Consider the following 21,346-nt stretch of genomic DNA (forward strand, 5'->3'; position numbering starts at 1 on the left):
TGCAAGTTGTGCTGCAAATTAACACTCTGCATAAGTAAAGAGGGGGTACCAGTTAGATCTCCTTCAATCACACGAGACACTTCAGCAAAGTGGCGCCGACCAGTTGAGGCAATGCTCGTGGCGACAGGGAGGATGTCTCCAATGTGAGTGCACAGCAGAGCGATGTACTTTTTCAACAAGGAACCAACACCCAGCAACTCAGGATCTGTGGAAAACCACACAGAAGTCAAATCAAACCACCCCAAAGTTCATTCTCTGGAATAATGGAAGACATTTATGTTATAACTCTTAACTTACTGTATCCATTGCCATTCTCTTTGCCATTGACACCAAGATAGAGCTTGCTGACAAGCAGCCTCTGAAAGCGCAGCAGCAGGTCCAGAGAGGCAGAGCGCTCTTTGCTGACATGTTCTGCCTCCAAATAGTTGGAGATGCGCCGAGCAACATCCTTCAGCCTGGCAATCGTCTGAGAGGCGATATTTCTGCAAAAGCGAAATGTATCATCACAAAGAGAGACCTGTAAAGTGCAGTGTGTATTAGGAATGGGTGCTAAAACAGTAATACCGTATACCAGGGTATTAAAAAAAAAAACATGGTATTGCTTCAATTACCGTCTATACCAGAGTATTTAAACTTGTGCACTGTGCACAATGGCCTGGCTCCCTGGCACAGCGCTGGTACAGCATTGTGCTCCTCTCTAAAGTCAAAGTGTTTAAGTGCACCGCTGGCTGTAATGTCGTCCACAGTATCATGAGTTTACAAAACACTTTCTGTGTGTGGATCAGTGATGAGAAACGTTCACGTATAGGCTATTAATAACCACAGGTGCTATGTGCTGCAGCAGCAAAGTCGAGCATAATTACCCCATCAACAGATTTAAAAACGCCTGAAATTTTCTTAGCCCCCATTTTTGGGTGATGAAGATGAAGTTATCAATGTTTGAAGCACATGGGACATTGATTCACATTCATATATACTGTATGATAGCATAATTGTGGGTTATTATTTTAATTTATCTTTGTACAATAGTGTAAAGAGATCTGCTAAGTTATTACACAAAGAGACACAAAGAGAAAGAGAGAGAGAGAGAGAGAGGGGAAAAGGGAAACAAGGGATGATTTGACTCTGTAACTCTGCTTACCTGTAAGGTAAACACCTGTAATGTGAAAACAAAGGCTTCAACTTAAGTCACTTTCAGCTAGGCATGAGCAGTAATATGCCGGGGTATCAATGAATATCCACGTTATTTCTTTAATCATTGTCATGAAGACAGTGCTGTGTAAAAAGCCCACGTTTAAAAATACCTTGAGAGTATGTGTCCATTCCCACCAGCAGCACCACTGTGCGTGTGAAGATGCTTTAAAGGTTATGAAAGATTTTCTGTTAATGATGTCGGGCCAATTTGGCAATCGACGAACACGCGCATAGAAACTTGTGCACCATAGTAGCGTTGATACCGTATACCCCGGTAAAATTTGAGGGTATAACAGTATTAAAAATAGATACCGCCCAATCCTAGTGTGTATAGTATGCCTTAGGCAAGGAGCAGGTACCTTAACAGCTGCTGTACAAGCTGCACCAGAGGCAGGCTTTGCTTCCCAGCTGACTCATAGATGCCTGTGTTGATTAGGTCCTTGTCCAGCATTGTGCGACAGCGGTGCATGGTTGAAGCGTTGGCCTCCTGTTCATCAATCTCCTTCTCTTTCTGAGCCTCCTTCTTGGCTTCGATGTCCTATTAGAGGAAAAAAAAATTTCAGGTTGTCGTTAGTGGTGTATGGTTAACTGGTATCAATAACATCACTGGTATTCCTTCAGCCATGAAATGGGTTTATTACAATACCACCATCACATGTTTTAACACATGGTAACACCAATGCCACTATTAACAAAACTTGTGATTTTAAAATCAGAAGCCGGGTGAAAACAAATAATGACTATGCACCTACATTTGAACGTGTTTTTAAAAACAAAGGCTACATAATCGAGGAAAATAGTTCAGTTAATCCCAATTTTTGCCATAATTGCCTCGCCTTACCTAAAATTGATGATGTTTTGATGCTTTTATTACTAAAGAGTCATATCAAAAATCGGGGAGTTTTCACAGCAGCTTTAAAACAACAGAACTTTGTGAGAGCTAAACAAAAAATCATCAGACCACACAAAAACACTGCAGTTAAAAGTGGCCCATATCTGTTTTTTTTCTGACAGTGTAAACGGCAAACAGGCCATACTGAATCTGATCTTTTCATATCAGATTCAGGCCACTTTCATATGTGGTACTGAATCAGATACATATCTGATCTTTTGGAAGTTGACTACAGAGTGAACAGCCAAAAAAAGAAAAAATCTGATCTGTGAAAAAGATCAGAAATGTGAATCAAGGCTTGCACTTTAATCTTATGCAAAGACATTATTTTAAGTAACACATCACATGCTTGTTTGAGGGGAGGAGGGTGGCATAGCATTTTATTGTGTATTTAAATCGATGTTCCATTCAACTTTGTACTAATGCAATATCTTCTTGTTACCCCAAATGGCACAATCAAGGCAATGTTTCAACATTTCATTCATTTGTGTTTCTGTTACGCATTTTAATAAACTTCCTGCTGATGTCTGCAGTCTGCCTAAGACAGCACTCTGTTGTCACCAGTCTTGAGTTAAATAGATTAAATAGACTCGAGCTTGCAGCCTTTTCTATTCCTCTGACAGCACAGAAATCAAACGTATTGTAGGATTCAATGCATTTGTACGTGGAGTCTGAGATTTGCATGAGAGAAGGTTTAGCTAATAGATTTGACAAGTGAAATAGTTTAGTATTAGACACTTGAGATGGAAACTAAACTCAAGTTCCAATATGTCTCTACTATTTAATGTCATAAAAACACATGAAAAGTGTGATCATAAATCAAACATACTAACCTGAATCTCAGCAGTAATGGCTGCATTCAGTGCTGACTCCAAACCCCCATCAGCCATCAAGCTGCTGACCAGCAGGTCGATCATGAAGCGACGTCCTGGACTCACACCCATCTCATTTCCAGAGGCTGTTAAAAATGTGAATTAAATACACATCAAAACATTTCATCTTTAAGTAAAAGTCAGCAGTATTCATAATGAAAATGCCCTTGACCATATTAAAAGTGTGTTTGGAGATTTTCTGTTAGTACTCACCAGCATTGGGTAGAAGTGAGGATAGCGCCCTGGCTCTCTCCTCAGCGGTAGGCAGCAGCACTGACCAGCCACTCTGAAGAACTGCTTGGGCAGCTGCTTGCACTGTGTTCAGCACCCCAGCATTGCTAGCTAAAACTACTACTGTTTGTTTGAGGTTATTTAGCAGCACACTTCCCAGTCCTAGTCCCAGCTCCTCTGGATCCACCTGGTTACTGATTGCTGCATGGAGCTGAGGAAGACAGTTTTGCATGTATTAGGAGCAGACGAAGATGAGTTTATTGTTGCAAAGTTAAAAATTATTGAAGAAATTGTTGCCTACCTGTAGCCTAAGAAGATTAAGTGTGGCAACCACCATGCACTCCTTCTCCTGAGGGGGAGGCCAGTCCGAGCTGCCATCCATCCCCTCACTGACCTGTCGCAGGAGCAGGTCCAGCTGCTCAAAGGTCATTGCACAAACATCCACAACAAAGGGAACGCGCAGCCCGACAGACCACTCTGAGCATGAGGACCAGGCAAAGCTCTAAAAACAAACATTACAGTTTTTATGTTTTAGCATATTCTACCATTATGGGCATATTCACACCATTATTTAAAGTTATGTATTACCTGTCCTGACCCACAGGAGATCCCCACTATGTGTTTGGAGTTGAGTCCTGGGAGTGCTTTGGGCTGTTTCTTGTTATAAAAGAGTGTATCAAAGTGCTGCAGTTTATCATTGCTGCCCCAACTGTGTACCTCTCCGTCATCTGTGAGGGCCAGGCAGTGTGTGGACCCAACAGCAATATCCACAACTTTCTTTCCTGGTGGCAGAAATGAGGAAAAAAAGATGAGTCTTTTAATTCTCTACTCTGGCTGGTCATCTAAATCACTGGCTCAAAACTCTCTTAGCCTCGCTGATGAGAAATCTTATCTCAAATTTCCTATAGTTTTCATCCGTTTCATTTATTTTCTGTTGCATATTAGGGGCTGGGTCACAGTGGCAGTCACCTAAAACAAGTCAAGCCAGACATCACTGTTCTCAGCAATATTTCAGAGCTTTTCCTCTGAGATTCAGAGTCCACTCCAGGCCAGATGAGAAACATAGCTCCAGCAAGTCCTGGATCTAACCAAATTCTCTTCCAAGTTGGACATTCCCAGAGCTCCTCAACAGGAAGGCAACCAAGAGGCATTTTGAACAGATGCCTGAACCACTTCAGCTGACTTCTTTGCATGTAAAGCAGCAGCAGCCGTACACTGACCTTCCCGGGAATGCCCGAGCTCCTTACCCTATCCCCAAGGCTGAGCCCAGATACCCTCCAAAGGACACTCTGGAAATATTCAACTTCAAATCACCTGTTTGCATAATTTTCAACCACTCAAATATACTTAAGGAAAATGTTGCAGCTTGTACTTTAGATGGAGCAAAACATGCAACTGAACCAAGACACAGAAAAAAAAATTAGATGAAGCACATCATTACAAAAGCCTTGGGAGAACAGGCATTCATACATATTAATTTGTATGCAAGCATGTAATTATTATAGGAAATCAAGTTCATTATCCTAAAGTAGTAAGAAAAATACGTGAAGATTTTGGGAAAACAAAATTTACAGGTTATCAACCATCAGAAAGTGTATGGATACATGTGGGACCGGGTTAAAAAAAAGAATCAATTCTCTGATTCAGATAGATCCTCATTTTTTAATTATGATATCGATTCATATAATTCAGAGATCGATCTTTATATATAGGCCTGCTCCACTTTCTTATGGTTCCTTGCTCAACCAGTCATGAACTTTCGTCGCTCATGCAGCTTGAAACCTCACCTGCACTCGCCTCTAAAAGCCTACAGATTTAGACTCAGGGTTGGACTCTTATACCCGGTCATTTATTTTGGATACCTGGGGCGTGTTATCAATACGAGCTGGATATGCATATATAAGATGTGATGGATGTAAAATATAATGTCAGTACTACTAGTTTGGGGTCATTTTTGGGTTGGTTGGGACATTCTCTGTACTATTTCCAACTTTTGTTCTCTGAGAATCTCTTTAATGTTGAAGCAAAATAGGTTTGAAACTAAAATTTCCTAACATGAATCAATACTGAATTGGATTGAAATGAATTGTGAATCGAATCAGGACCTTGTGAATCGGAATTGAATCAATTAAAGTAATCAATGGCAATACCCAGTCCTAGATGTATGTTTGCTGAGGACTTCCATACATCACTGACATTTGCCTCAGTTTTTTTTATCCAGGCTCACATTCCTGGCCCACTCTTGGGTCCTTAACAACAAGATGAGAACCATTACCTTCTACAGATTAGGATGTCCATATAGTCCATGAAAATGACCCTCTAAATGGAGCATTTTAAGATGCAAGCTGGGACCAAAATAATACATTTTCTCACTTCTTCATTACTACTCTGTAGCGAACTACAGTGACAAAATGTTTTAAAATCCATCACGATATCTAGGATAAGATGCAAGGATGTTCTATCATTACAACAAGAATTTCAGGAAAAAATTGTGTATAAATTATGTAAGACAAATTTTTTTTAACAACATTCATTAACAAAGGTATTTCAGGTGGCATAGCTTGGAAAAAAGAAGACAACAAACAGACATAAAGGTAAATATTCAACATCAACACCTTGTTGCTTTGTTTTGAACAGGTCTTAAAAGTTGTTGAAAACTTCTAAACTCACCCTGTAGACTATCCAGCAGCTTTGGATAGCGAACATGCTCATCAGTGCCATGGCCGAGGCGTTGATTGTCTCCTTTTCCCCAGGTGTACACTTGGCCATCTTTGGTGAGGGCCACTGAAAACTGGCTGCCACAGCACACCTTCACTATGTCCAGGTCCTGCAGTTTCTCCACCAGTTTGGGCGTCTTGCAGCCGTCACTGCCTCCTCGACCCAGTTTACCATAGTCTCCATCTCCCCATGACCAAACCTGACCTATAGAACGGCACAGAAGAGTCAATACAAAAACAAATACACAAGTTTGGGGTACTATTTCGACACAACCTTTTTGTTCTTACCATTCTCTGTGACAGCAAGTGTTTGTGCATCACCGCTTCCACAAGCCACATCTATCACCTTCAGTCCTTTCAGCGCTGTCACCAGCATGGGTGTGGTCTGATCCTCACTGGAGCCTACAAAAACAGACAAAGGAAAGACAGAATCAGTTTTGAGATGAACAGATATGAGCAGTACTAATTAAATCTGAGGCTGTCACTGAGAGAATACCATGGCCCAGTCTGCCGTAGTTTCCTCTGCCCCACGTATAGAGTTCTCCATCAGCAGTTATGGCAGCGCTGTATGTGCTCCCGCAAGCAATGTGTACCACATGCTTTCCTGCCTGTTTCCCATTGAAGGCTGAAATCATTGTAGGCTCCTCTAGATACCTGCAATGAAACATTTGGACATGCATTAGTTTGTGCTGTTTATATTCTTGCTTTAAATAGAGGTAGTGTAAAGTGCTGGAGCTAGGTACAAGCATAAATAATCACTATGATAAATAGATCCAGGATATAATGTCACGCTTGAGTTTATCATCAGTTTCTACATTCTTTTTATGAAAATAACTCTTTGGAGATTTGATTTTGAGGTCCAGGTGCACAAATACAGTTTCACTGCTGCTGTGAGCACTTTTGATCTGAGATTGACAAGAAATTCTTTAAGGGCTTTATATTTTATAACATGACAGTACTGTACAGTAGGTACAGTACAGTACAAGAAGGGTGTTCCGTGTTTTTTTGAGTTGCTTACGTGGTGTCTCCATGTCCAAGGCGGCCTCCATCACCACAGCCCCATGAGAACACCTCACCGTTGGATGTCAGAGCCAAGTAGTGCTGCCCATCAGGATGAGCTGCCAGCTTCACGATTTTCCTGCTGCTCAGACCGTGAATGAGCATCGGGGCCTGAAACAGAAAAGTACACCGACTTCATCAGCAGCTGACACAGGAAGGAACAATCAGCAACTTAAATGAACAGAAAACTGACCAGTGTTGTGCTCTTGTAGTTTTGGGTGTAAACAGCTCCGCTGCTGGACAGGATGAGGAAGCCCTTCTCTGAGCAGACTATTTGTATGACTCCAAGGCTGGACAGGGCTTTACATTGAATGGGACCATTAACGTTGGCATGAAGCTTCCAGCCCAACAAACCCCATGCTATCACCTCTTGCAAGGTTCCCTGGGACAAAGAGACAAGATGGCGATGTAAGTGGCTGCTAATTCTTCTTTCATGGCAGTCAAAGGAAATGAAACAATATGCATAAAATCCACGCCATCCTTTAATTATAGTAGTGTTAGATTTTGTACAGACATGGTTCAAAGTCATCTTTGCGCTCACTAAATCTGTGAAATGTCCGCTCTCACATACAAGAGGACACAAAATGTAGGTAAAGTCTGTGAAGTTTAAAGTTTTTCTCGGAAGTTCAAATCTGTCACTGCTGTTTGAGCAGCTGAGAACTCCACAAATTCTTCCTGATCTTCTCCATAGTGCTTTCAGAAACAAAGTTACACTGAGAGAAGAAAAATATTTGCTTTGTTCACCTTTTAGGGCCGGTTTTATTCGAAAGTGTGAAATTTATATTGAGGTGCCACCACAGTAGTGGTAGCTTTTCAACTTGTAGATTTTCCAAGGATTTGTCTACAGCCTGTGTATCTGGGGAACCTACTCTATTTATTGAGCTAAACTGTCACACTGAGTAAACTTTAATGCATGTTTTCTCATCCTCCCCATAAACAGGATTAAGAGTACAGATACAGGAAATGTTCAGAAAAAAAAATACGGGTTAATAGAAGCAGAGAGAAAGAATGAGTAGTATCACTAGCATAAGATTTAAGTTATTATTCATCCAAGCACTGCCAACTGATAAAGACTTAAGAGGGCACCTTGTGTGATGTGGGGGAGTTGCAGTGTGGAGGACTAAAGGGAGAAGCCAAACGGTCCAGGTGGGCCATGATCACCACCGCAGTTTGCCGAAGGTCAATAGCCAGGTCGTTATCCTGGGGCAAAGTCAGGTACCGCAGGAAACTCTCATTTGGGCTCAGAGGGGCTGTGAGGATCTGAAAATCACAAAACAAGCACAAAGTGATTATCAGCTTAATCCTGAACTGGGACAAGTAAAACAGGACTATTTTTAGACAGGCTTTCTCAAGCAAAACTCCAGGAAACAGATCTTCTTTGATGATACTTTATCTGAAGTGACTTGTTCTCTTTTAGTGTGATATAAATAGAAAAATGCAAGTTGAGAAGAGCTATTGTTCACCTCAGCTTCTTCTTCAGGAATGGGCTCCTCCTTGCTGCTGTGTATGCTGTGAAAGCGCTGCAGGAGGGGCAACAGAGGGGCGCTGGTCCCCTGTGTGGAGCGCTCGTTGTCCATCTCCCTGGTACCACTCTCCCACAGGCGCAGCAGCAGCAGGACAGCAGACATCAGCTGACTGGAACGAGAAAAAGACACAAAAACGATGTGAGCAGTGGGGTCATGCTGCATTTCATCTGCGAAATGATGTCAGCATCGGCAGATCTACAGCTATGGCGGGTGTCTAGTTACCTGAGGGTGCCCCTCTGAACAGCCAGCTCCAGCAGGATGGCCAAGGCAAGGTGCTGGTCCTGAAGAGGAATGTTGCCTTTGGTGCTGGCACTTCCATGAACATCACTGATTCCCCCCAAAAAAACACAAGACATGAGAAACTTAACAAAACACACAATGTCAAGCTTTCACAATTTAAATCTTTGTGGTTCAATCCCAGGCTGCTGTCTACATGCTGAAGTGTTACTTGGCATGATTGGGATGAGAGCAAACAGGCAGTTGGGTACTTTAGAAAGCAGCTTCAATTATCAGTTTGCACATTTACACACACAGCAAAGTTGAGCTACAGTTTAAGGTGTGTTTTTTTACCAAAAGTACCAGGAACTATTAGTCCCAGGAACTTCTCTTCAAAGAACTAAATGGTTCCTGTGTCCCACTTGTCTGTGTTTCCACCAGAGTCCAAAGTCTTGGAAAGATTATCCAAATCAGGCATCAGGCTTTAGGAAGACAAAGTAAATAAATATTCTTATGCATTATCAGATCTTTTTACTACAAAAGATTTGGGTGGCAAGGATCTAATTTTTAACAGAACATATATGATTGCTTACTGTATTTGTAGTTCTAATTCTAATTAGATTATTTTTGTTTTTTTTAATCGTGGTCTCTATAAGCCAGAGGAAAGTTAGTACTTTACAGCTCTAAATGGACCTGCGCACTGCAATTATCATTAGAAATTTTTTACATACATTTAATGCAATCCCTACACTTCACAAAAAAGTGTTTTTTCCACAGTTTAATGGATTTACCTGGCCTGTAAGTAATCACTGTAAGAAATCACAACTTGCTCTCCACTGCTATGTGACATCATCTGCAAAGAACCTATAAAGTAATGTAAAATTTGAAGTATAGGTTGATCTGGTATATAAGATGCAGTCTGTTTTTGAAATCTTCAAAAGGGAAAAATGTTTAAACCATCCTCCTGCATGATGACTTTGATTTTGAAAGTACACAATGTGTAGTTTCTGTGCAGCTGTGTTGCTTGTTTGGTACCATCTGTTTTCACTGTATGGAGTCTGTGAATCTACTAGCTATAACACAGTAATACCGCCCGTCACCTGTTGGTCTGACGAAGGAGTGTTTGCAGACAAACCAACACTCCACAAGGTTTATTTTCTTAACAGTATATTCTCTACATGAGGGATTATGAACTAATGACAGAGGAAAGAACCTGAAAAGCAGAACCAAACTCCACCGGTCTGGTCTGTGTTACTATTTATTGCAGCACATTTTCAATACAGTGAACAAGCTAAGTTTGCACACGCATATGTTGCCCTAGTATATACAGTAAGCAGCAGCCAACATTGGACATTATGGTTAATGTATTGTGTTAATGAATGTAGTGTCATCGGGTGTAAATGTGCTCTGAACTGTTGGAAGACTTAGAAAGCAGTATTTTTACCATTTAAAATAATTCACCTGAGGAACTTGGTGGCTCTCTCAACAACTTCGAGCCACACTGATGATACCGTTCCTTCATCAAACAAAGTGGCTTCTGGAAGGGCACGCAGGGCATCCAGAGACTCCTGGAGAAGTTCACTGCAAAGATCTGCATCGTCTCCTATGAAACACAGAGCAATGAGGCTAGATTATACTGTCAAAAGGGTGATGAAAATAGAAAATTACAGTTTTCCTGTTGGATATGAAAGGTAAAGTAGGATTCAGTGTATTCTGGGGGACAATATGTTTCAGTATTCTGGTCTTTAACGTAGAAAAGCACTGCTGCAGATACAAACATACCCACAGATTATTCTAATACACCACCTGAACCAAAGTTTATTTAACGTAGTTGTACAATGCACAGTTCAGGGAAGTGCCAAAGGATGCATGCATGCTGATATTTGCAAGAACTTCTTGGAATGCTTGTTTTATTCAGTACAAGTATGATTTTGGACTTATTTGTCAATAATAAGCCAAAGCAGTCAAATATATGGGGTGATTTGGGGCGCGGGTGGCCTAGTGGTTAAAGGCGTTCCCCATGTATCTGGCCCAAATCCGGCCTGAGCCCCTTTATTGCATGTCTCTTCCCTGCTCTTGTCCCTGTTTCCGACTCTATCCGCTGTCCTCCTCTATCAAATAAAGGCACAAAAATAACCAAAAATAAATCTTAAAAAAGGGGGTGATGGCAGGTTTTTTTTTTACCTTAGGGTGGATGCATTTTTTTGGCAGAATATTAGGCTATATCTACTGAATTTTGCACCTTCTGTTTTGTTACAGAATATATACTTTCTTATGTCAATTACAACTCAGAACACCACAAAATATGGGGTGAAAGCATCAGCTATACAAGATGCATGCATTTCTAGACATAACACTAAATTATCTTAACCACTAAAATCAATCTACTGGGCGTGTTTGCCATGTGAAAGGTTCTGCATTCATCCAAGCTTTGTTGATTAATGAATTCTTAATTTATGTACTATTTATATCAAAAATAAAGTTAAACAATGTAAAAGGTTATCCTCCAGTGTTGACTGCATCGTCGCAGTCTTTCCATGTTTGTCCTCTCTGTATCTTTTGCAAAGACTGAATTACAAAGATTTAATCATTACTCTTTGCATTGCTAAAAGATTTGTGGGGAAAAAACAGCTATGTGACAGCTGCCTTTTAACTATAGGCTGGATCAGGCTCAATATAGCTCAGTGAAGGTGACACTTATCAGATAGAAAACACCTTATCAGTCCCAAAACCTATCTTTGAAATCTGATCAGGGCATCACTGTGCAGATCTTTGGAAATATGACATCAGCCTTGCATACATTTAAAGACAAGAATCTTTATGGGTCATGTATCCAATAAGATCGCATCATCTTATCTTTACATTTAAATGACCTGCAAAGTCAAAAACCTCTAGAATATAATTTCAATTATAAACAAACATACTAATGTTTTAATGAGTATTTCAGAAATACAGCTGGACTATGAATTAGAGGCTCAACTGCCTGTGTGTTTGCGTGCATCTTTGTGAGTGTGTGCAGTGCTCATGTTACAGGAGGGCTACAGAGAGTAGGCCAGCTCTTTGTTCCCACCCAGTCCCCATGGACAGGCTGCTCTCAACCTCACATCAGAACACATTACCAAAACAGCATCTGTACTTGTCAGGCTAACAATGAAGAGCCTTTAAACAAACTCTGCTGCTGCCAAAAATGTTCATTAGATTTAACCAGATGAAGGTTATCAAAGTTTTCGATACGTTGATATTTCTGGATACCATATGATTTAAGCCTGTACAGTATTCATTATTTTTGTGCTCAATAATACTAAAAAGTGCCCAAGTTACAAAGGAAAAACAGAGAGAGAGAGAGAGAGAGTGTGCAGCAGTCAGTGGTAACAGCTTTACACCTGGGCACAAACACTGAGGCCCATAAAATGTCTAGACTAAGAAAATTAGAAATCCCAGTTGGGTATTTGTAGTTTTTCAAAACACTAATTTCAGTACACATTATATTTCAGAAAAAATCAGATTTATTTTCCCTTTCATCACTTTTAACAGCATGTCCAATTTTGGTAGATTTAGAGATGGTTCCCAAGGGTAGGTTTCGAATGAAAAATAACTAAATAAACCAATGTTGTTACCCAAGAGGTCATTTTGTTGTTGAAAAGGTATCGATTTGACTTCAGCTGAGAAATGCACAGTATTATCAGCATGATATTGGTATTGAAGGATAATCTTTAAAATATAAACATTTTTAAAGTAAAAGTAAAAAACCTTATGAAATGTTTAAGTTTGTTAAAACGCTGGTCAAAATTTCTGATTATTTAATACTTTTTTGATGGACCGCCAAATGCTTTAAACACTATAATATCTTTGAAAAGAAAAAAGAACAGCAGATTTTTAATAGGGGCACATGACGTTGAATTTTACAGATATCTGAGCCAATATCTTCAAATTCATTTAACCTGAGACAAATTTATAAAAATATTTCATACCTACGGCTTCCATCCTTATACTTTAAAGCAGGGGTCATCAACTACATTTGTGCAAAATCTTGTCTTGACAAGCACTTAAGGGGTCAGATTTTCAAATTAACTAAAATAAAATAAATATCTTGTCTAAATACCATGTTATATCATTTCTTGTATTTTCTTTCAAAACACAACTAATTTTTAAGCATAAACTGTGAGAGAGTAGTTCCTATCGACTATGGGTAAACAAAATTTTTTTGCTACAAATTTCTAGCGCTGCCAAGTTGTTCATCACTTAGTTTGATGCTAATATGCTGCATTCTGGTTGGTGAAAAACAAATGGAGGAAATGGGTCTATTGTTTTGATTCTCAGGCTGGAAAATCACACTCTCCAAGAGTCTTAAGTGAAAGGTTGACACAGAATACTGCAGATTTAATCAGGATTGGACTAATAAGTACATGTTTATCATGCATTATGTTTACTTATAATAGCTGACAGGTGGATTCCTGAAAAAAATGGATCAAAAATTCCTGATTTAAGGAAAAAAAACTGTTGCATAACTATTGTTTTGGGGTTGATTTGATAGCTGAGTGATAGACACTAACTTTGTGCCATAGACGATGCATTAACGTTTAAAGAATGAGGATAAATAGAGGAAAAAGACTTGTGCTGACAAAGGTTTGTTGTTCCTGCCTTTTTGATTTGAACTGATTTATATGCACATACTGTTGATATTTATAGTCAATATCACAATTGGAAATACTGGCAGAAATGTTCATATCTGCCCATGCTATCCATGTGTTCATTTGTAAGATTATTGTTTGAAGTTGCTTACTGGACTACATTTTATTGAAATATATTTACATATATGAATAGAATGACCTAAAATTTTAGTTGTACTTATTATAAAATATCTAAGGCTTAAGATGACACAAATACAAATTTGAGGTATAGCTTGAGCATTGATTTATTGATAAGCCTAAAAGTGAGGATTTGTTATTGCTACTGCATGAAGATTCAAAGCTACAGGAACCTAAAAGATCATTTTTCATGTTACAGCTGTATGCCAGTGCAGCAGAAATGTTACAAGTCATGAACTATGGTAGTCCTTCATCCAGCTGACACACAAGCTAAAGCTAAAAACATAGCATCAGAAATATGCCAGGCTGTTGACCATGCGCAGCCTGTAACATGGTGCAACACATCCATTAACAGCTGTTGAGCAATGCTCCATTACCATGACAGCAGCTATCATCAACATTGCAAGAGCACGCAACATATACACTGTCCGTTTGTCTGGATGTTCTTACCCGACCTCCAGGCACGCCGCAGGAAAGCAAAGGCAAAAGAGAGAGCTGCCCTTGAGCCGACTCTGGCCAAACCTTCAACACCCTGACTGGCTGGACGAGAACTAAAAAACAAAAACACACAAAGATTAGCACAACATGTATGTGTGAGAGTGTTTAAGAGGCCTCCATCAGGAAACAGGAAAACACACAGTATACTCAAACATCTAGCTTAGGGCTGGAATTCAAACATGAACAACCTCCACATTTAACATACTTAAATTCATCAAAGACTGCACTGTGCAGTAAACACAGCAGGGTAGAGTTCAGCCAAGCTTTGGTCAAATTAACCAAACACAGTGACATGTATTTTCAATTTCAAGCTGATTCTAGATTAAAAAAAAAAAGTCACTTTAGAGACATGCTAGGAGGCAACAGCAGCCAAGCAGAGGAGTGCTCATGACTTCTCTACATTTCAAAATTTAGTTGTTAAAAGTATTCTGAACCTTTTTTAGCAATATGACCTAAAGCTAACATCAAACCATGGAGCTTGTTGCTGTGATGGGACAGTTATAATCCAATGAGCTCTCCTACTTGTTTATTTTTACCTTTTATTGTCAGCAGCAGGCATTGGCGGGGTGGGGGGCATCTTCCAGCCCACCAAGAATGTTTCCTCCATCATGCTGTGGCTGAGAGAGATGAGGTAGCGCTCCAGGATGACCAGGCGCTGGCGGAGGCGTTGGGCGGATAGGGTGCTTTTTGCCATCTGAGCAGAGAGCTTCTGTTGGTCATCGACAAGGACGTGCAAGCAATCCTTCAGCTCAGTCACATCTGCACCGGAGAGGAGAGACAATGTAAATGAAATCACTCTAAACATAGAGGAATTCATGAATCAAGCATTTAACATGAAGTCGGGTAAATCTTTAGCCTAATTTAGAGAGAAAGAAAGAGTAGTTATGTTCAGAGATTTAAACTAAACATTTTGCTGTTGAGACTGAGGCTTGGGTTGCACTGACAACTAGAGGCATAGTTTTATGTTATGATATGTATCGTATATCAGGATATAGCAAGAATATATCAGGATATAGATTTTAGGCCATATTGCCCAGCTCTACGTTGAGACATGCATCAGACTGTTCACTGCTGATCAAACATACTGTTAGTTTTGGTCCAAAGGGTGTATGTGTGGATATCAGACCTGCATGTTTAAATTAACAACAGAAGAATAAAAAAAAGACAATAAGGAATTAATAAATTACTCCTCTTCTCCAAACATACTACTGCATTTTAATTATTTAAGACATAATCTGCTTTGATAATCTTAAATTTATATAATATGAGATGATTTACCATGTACTTTAAGACTAAAAGGTACTGCACTTCCATTTATATCAATCTTACATCTTAGTTTATGAGTACACTTACAGCATGGTTTTTTAAGAAAGGGTCCTGTGATACATGAGCTTATTACTTGCAGGCTTTCGAACAGCCAGTCCTTTGTTCTGATCTAGTTCATGAGTAAAATGCTTTTTTTATGCTTCTATACAGCAGCGCTGCAGGGAAGAAGAGATGGGCAGAAATAGCAGGTCTGAAATCCACTTAAGCTTTTTAAGCCAAACTGGCCTGAGGTTGTACGAGCCGCTCTACTGTCAGCTGTGCTTGGCTGTCAGGTCAGATATGTATTCCAGTTAGACAAAGTCTCCAAATATTCATTATATAATACTCTTGGCTTAAAAGAAGCCTGAGCTTAAAGACTACCTGAGTCACAGAGGTTGACTCACTTTTTAAAAAGGTTTGTTTTATGGAAAAGAGATAAAACTCTACATCATTGCACCATCCTGATTTCTCAACATGCTGTATCTACTCTGACTGTTGAGATAAACATATCTGAGATATTTGACAACCCAATGGAAAAGCAGGAAGTTTGCAGTTTGAACTTTAAGCATCAATGACAGAGCACTCTTCCATGTAGTGATCGAGTTACACTGCACAATGAGACCAGTGTGATATCCTGCCTCAGTCTATGAAAAAAGAGCAGAGCAGCCAAGTGACTACTGGCTAGGGTTGGGTGATATGGACCAAAAATCGAATCTTGATATTTTTAGCTGAATGGTAATAAAAATATACCATAGGGTCCAATCAACAAGACATATTTTCAATTCCTATTTCTTCAACTCGAAAAATGTCTACATCCTATATCCATTTGACTTATATATCAGTAGAAAGGGCTGAGACATAAGCCATCACATAAGTGAACACAGCTGCAGATTGCAAGCAGTCAGTGCCACTTTTTAACCGCTTTTCTCCCTTATTTGGTCTAATCCTGCATTTAAAGAAAATGGGGAGTATACCATTAAGTACATAAAGCTTTGGGAGTGTTGCTTTGATTGAAAACACTCAGTTAAAGTCGATGGCCTAAGTGAAAAACCAATCAAAGAAAAACCTGGTGGACAGAAATTACACCCACACACCGACCAATTGATTGGTCAAAAAAAGGGAGAGAAAGAGAAAACTTTTGCTTCATCTCAAAATTAGCTTAATCCACAACAGGTTCATCATTGCGCCCTAATGGTAGTTGAAATGATCTTAAAGGGGACATATTTTGCCCTTTAAGACATGTTTATGTTGTTCTCATAGGTCCTCAAAACATGCCTGTGACGTTTGTTGCTGAAAAAACACTCTAGTATTGGAATTTTGCATGTCTAAAAACCCCTGTTTCAGCCCTCCCAGAACAAGCTGTTTCTGTGTCTGTTGCTTTAAATGTTAATTAGCTGTCTGACTCCACCCCTGACCACAACCCTCTCAAAGAAATTGATGTGGCACTCCTGATGTTACAGACACTTTCATCCAAAGTTAAGAACCTGACTAGGATTCAAACCAGCAATCTCCCAGATCAGAATCAGCAGGGTAACCCACTGAGCTATCCAGCATCTCAGCTCATAGCTGAGAAGAAGATCAGGAGAGGAGCGTGGAACTTTCTTCCAAGCGGGGAGGGCCAACCAAAATTGGGGGCAGGTGCTTACTCCCCATGTGAGGTCATGAGGGTTAAAATCTGAGAACGGCTTGTTTCAGCACACATTTTCTGAAAGGTGGAGACAGAGGTGGGGGGGGGGGGGGTTTCTGGTACTTTGGGGATTGTGGACAGGCCAGGGGCACATATTCTTTTTAGAAAAGCCTGAAAAAGTGATTTTTGCACAGTACGTCCCCTTTGAAATTAACATAACAAGCTTTAAGGAGACTTACTAATTATTTCTATCCTCATTCTATTGTATAAAAATAACAGCTGGCTCAGAGACAATCAGTGTGCACCTGATCTGGGCATGATAACTAGTAAGCATCATACAGCCTATAAAATATCCTCAGACAAATGTTTGTATTAATTTATAACTATCAACAGGAGCACCTGTTACAGCCCACACCATGCCATTTACAAACACATATCAGATTGAATGCAGCATTTATTTATCGAGGTGAAGGGAAAAAAGGTTGTTGGTCAGGACTTAAAGACCAGAAGACATGGTCTTTTCTCCCTTCTGCTTTCTGTCCGTCTGTAACAGACACTAACGCTGACATACAGGTACTTAATACAACATATTTGCTGACCTGTGAATTAAACAGGCCATAGAAGTAGATGCTCTGACAGCGCACAAAGCAAAGACACTCAACATTGCTACCTCCGGAGAAACGTCCTGCATCGTCGTGTCAAGTTTAAGATATGTTGTTTCCAAGTCATTCACAGCTTAATCGCTGTGAAACAATCAGAATATAGCATGTTCTTTGTCACTTCGTGTGCCCCTCTGTCTGTGTTGCCCAGCGCTGCATTGCTCCTCTCCATCTCCTGCTGCATGTTTTTCAGTGAGTCAGCTGCGCGCTACTGCCGTTTGGTTCTCACACACACATATGCATGTGAGTGATCAAGCAGACAGCAGGATCTTAGTCAGTGGAAGGTGTCAACCCCACAGAAAAAAGACTTGTATATTGGGGAGACTTATATTTCGGATTTTACGGTGCTATCTGATATTTTTTATGTAAAGAAATAACAAATGGCTGTCGAAATGCCGGAATCATAAACTTTGATATGATTCCATTAAAAAAGAAAACCAAAATATTGGACAATTTTTTAATTTTAATAACCAAAAATTGCAGACAAACTCCTACACAGGTTCTACATTGTACAAAAACATTGATAACTTCCATACATTTAGGATGTCACAATTTTCTATATTCTTTTACACATCTGTTTTAAAATGACAGAATCTCCGTCATTTTAATGATCGATATATCAAACAGTACAGAAACTCAATGATCTTCAGTCATATTTTTTACCAAAAGAGATGGAGCACTGTCATGATTATTAACACAAGTTTGTCTGCAATTTTTGGTGATTAGAAACAATAAATGACCCAATATTAGGATACTTTATGTGTTTTTGTGGTATCAGACGGATAACGAAATCATTTGATCTTTACAAATATTTATTCACAAAAATCAAACAAGAAAAACTGATACTTTTTCATTTCAAGTAAATCTCCCAAATGTGTTATCTTGTTGTCAATAAGCACATCACTGTTCATAGGTCTCACTGTAAACAATCTTTTTATTGCTATTAGGTCTGGAATCTTTTTATTTTTTTCCAAATCAACACTCCCACAAACTATACTGATACAAACAATATTATCTTACTCTACAACTCATTTGAAAATGTACCAATACATACGGTAAACTTGATTTATTGCCCTGCCCTAGTGACTACTGGATTAGTGTGTTTTTGCGGGGCATGTATTCCCTCCTCCCCCCCAGTGTCATCCCCCACCCATGTTATCTCCCAGCACCATGACTCTGTCACGCCCAGTCCAGCCTGTAAACACAGCTTGGGGTGAGCATTGCTACCCCGCGTTGGTCCACATTATAACGCCTACCAAGATTACACTCTGAGGGGTAAAAATAACTGCTCAGACCTTCAGACTGCAACTTGTCATTTCAGAGTTTCCACGCCTCACGTGCCAGAAAAACATGCAGGCATCAGCGGGACCCTGACAGACGTGAAATAGATAAACAGAGAGGTTGGCCATGTGTTGAAACGGGCAGTATCATTGCATCTAGTTGACATTTAAGTGTTGTGAAACCATCTGCTGTCAGCGTGGTATTAATTACCCTACTTGGAAACAGAGAGGCGTAAAATAACAAGAGCCATCACAGGAGAACACGGCAGCAACGTAGTAGAACATTTCGCCGTCTCACCTGGCTGCCTCCCCCAGTCCCAGGTCTCTATGATGGAGTGATGTACAGATGCTGATGTCTCCTCCTCGTCTTTCTTCTCTTTGTCGTTTGGTTCATCCTTTTTCTGAGCACCAAAGCAGTCAGTGCAATCCTCTGAAACAAATCAAAAGACATTCTGACATTAGCAATGTCACTGAAAAGGGCTTTTTGTGGCTTAGAAAGATTTCTGAGTAAAATGGCCTTGGCGTATCTGAGAGGCAATCTGATAAAACCTGGTCTAATTCTCTAAATACTAAGGAGAGGTTATTCAAACACTGCCTGCCTTATCTCCTTTTAGATAAAGATATAATGCAGACTCAAAAGCCCTTGCAACAGGAGCATTTTGAGAAAATAAGGGATCTTTAGCAAACAGATAGCCTACAGCACAAAAAAATGATCTTACTGCACTACAGATGATTGCACGTGTTTCAATTTCACATCAGAATGGCAGGATGGCTCTTGCATCGTGATTATGTTCCTACAACATCCTTTTAGGGAGTTATTACAATATACAAGTGAGAAATCCATTCCCTTGACCCCACAATGTGTGGCCCAACTAAACACTTCCAGATTGAGTAGACAGACCAGACTCAGCATGCCACTGCTTACTACTTGTTTCAGATTGAGGACACTGTTCAATTAAAACAGCACTTGACTAGTATATACAGGTGTATATACTAATGTAAGGCATTTAACTGAGATTTCATTTTGACTATGATTTTATCCTTCCTTGATCATAAATACAAGATAATCTAAATTAAATTATTACCCTGGCACATGCTACGATGCGATTCTATAAGACTATCTGAGTTTTTACAGTAATTTAATTGTGAACATTTTTCCCCCAGGACAGTGGTTAACTTACTGAAGTTACTTGTTGTATTTTAGGGTCCCTGTTGGGATTTCTTCACAAAAACAATAATAAAACACAAAGATTGTTAGTACACCCTATCAGCATGTCATTAAAAGTCAGATTAAGGGAGATTTTTATGCACTGGAGAGCTAACTCTCTACCTCGCTCTTCCCTGTATGCAGTTTCTTTGCACTGGTATATTTGTTGAGCATGTATTTATGTACATAAGATTAATTTCCTGACATCTATAACAACTTAAAACATCTGTATACGTAGGCAAGACAGCCAGTGAAATGAAGAGAAATTATGGTTATTTATTCACATGCATTAATTATAAAATTATTAAAACACAGGATAAACATATGGAAGAAAACAACAAAATATTGACTCAACAAATAATTTAATAAGGCAAAATTATTTATGTATATAATACACTCTTAATCAAAAACCAGGATGATGGGGTACAGATGGCCAAGTGATTAGTTTGCACCCCATGTACTGTACATGGGTGGCCCGAGCTTGGTTCTGGCCTGTGGTTCCTTTCCCGCATGTCTCTTACCCAAACTTTGATCCCTGATTCTGACTCTATTTACAGTCCTCTTCTCTAAATAAAGGCATTAAAAGTCCAAAAATATATCTTTTTTGGGGGAGGAAATGAAGAGGTAGTTTCTAAGCTTACACAAAAAATATCACCTCTACCAGCTGCATTCAGGTCATCAGGAAGAATGCTCCAACAGTTCAGAGCCAAAAAGCTGCCCTGCCTAATGTTGTGCTCACACCAGGCGCGAGTAAAATTGTTTGTGTGAGTTGATGACATGTAAAGTCAATGTAAAGCAGAAAGTAGACACGAATTGGCCTCCAACAGTCTGAATTCAATGCACAGTTGAAAATCTGAACTCAAGCAAAGTACTCGGGCCCCTATGGCCAATCAACATGGAAATCCTCTGGTGACATATTTCACATAAAATACTGGAGGATCTCTGAAGGACCAGCTTAGGGAGAGGAGCTTCATTCAACAGGAAAATTGAGGAGAAACTTGTGGTGTCTGTCTGCTGCTAACCCAAGCTTTATAACACGACGTGCCTGTTCTACCTGCACCAGATTTCCTGGTAAGTTATAAAATCTTTTATCTGTCACAGCATTAGCTGTAATCCTCCCAATGTAGTCAAGCTCAGCCATGTTTATTGCAACTGACTAAAATGCCAAAATCACCTCACGCATCTTGTGTGCACTCGCACACACAGGATTTGATGCTTGCGTGGCGAAAAAAAAAAAATTAAGTGAGTAAACTCC

The 21,346-nt window shown here is 39.7% G+C and overlaps 1 protein-coding gene across 2 annotated transcripts in view; it reads right to left on the reverse strand.

Moving 5' to 3' along the window:
• Positions 1 to 21,346, reverse strand: part of herc2 (HECT and RLD domain containing E3 ubiquitin protein ligase 2) — an 82,577-nt gene that overhangs the window by 54,005 nt on the left and 7,226 nt on the right. For both annotated transcript variants that reach the window (XM_041791884.1, XM_041791883.1), the window contains exons 4-22: positions 19,183 to 19,314; positions 14,550 to 14,772; positions 13,966 to 14,066; positions 10,169 to 10,310; positions 8,714 to 8,818; positions 8,429 to 8,600; positions 8,052 to 8,225; positions 7,159 to 7,347; positions 6,925 to 7,076; positions 6,403 to 6,560; positions 6,195 to 6,308; positions 5,860 to 6,111; positions 3,778 to 3,971; positions 3,491 to 3,691; positions 3,172 to 3,400; positions 2,920 to 3,044; positions 1,554 to 1,732; positions 298 to 482; positions 50 to 205 (exon numbers count right to left, since the gene is read on the reverse strand). In XM_041791884.1, coding sequence (XP_041647818.1) covers positions 50 to 205; positions 298 to 482; positions 1,554 to 1,732; positions 2,920 to 3,044; positions 3,172 to 3,400; positions 3,491 to 3,691; positions 3,778 to 3,971; positions 5,860 to 6,111; positions 6,195 to 6,308; positions 6,403 to 6,560; positions 6,925 to 7,076; positions 7,159 to 7,347; positions 8,052 to 8,225; positions 8,429 to 8,600; positions 8,714 to 8,818; positions 10,169 to 10,310; positions 13,966 to 14,066; positions 14,550 to 14,772; positions 19,183 to 19,314 — 3,183 coding nt within the window. The remainder of the gene's footprint in view (positions 1 to 49; positions 206 to 297; positions 483 to 1,553; positions 1,733 to 2,919; positions 3,045 to 3,171; positions 3,401 to 3,490; positions 3,692 to 3,777; positions 3,972 to 5,859; positions 6,112 to 6,194; positions 6,309 to 6,402; positions 6,561 to 6,924; positions 7,077 to 7,158; positions 7,348 to 8,051; positions 8,226 to 8,428; positions 8,601 to 8,713; positions 8,819 to 10,168; positions 10,311 to 13,965; positions 14,067 to 14,549; positions 14,773 to 19,182; positions 19,315 to 21,346) is intronic.

Source organism: Cheilinus undulatus, linkage group 7 (genome assembly GCF_018320785.1).
Source record: "Cheilinus undulatus linkage group 7, ASM1832078v1, whole genome shotgun sequence".
Classification (NCBI taxonomy): Eukaryota; Metazoa; Chordata; class Actinopteri; order Labriformes; family Labridae; genus Cheilinus; species Cheilinus undulatus.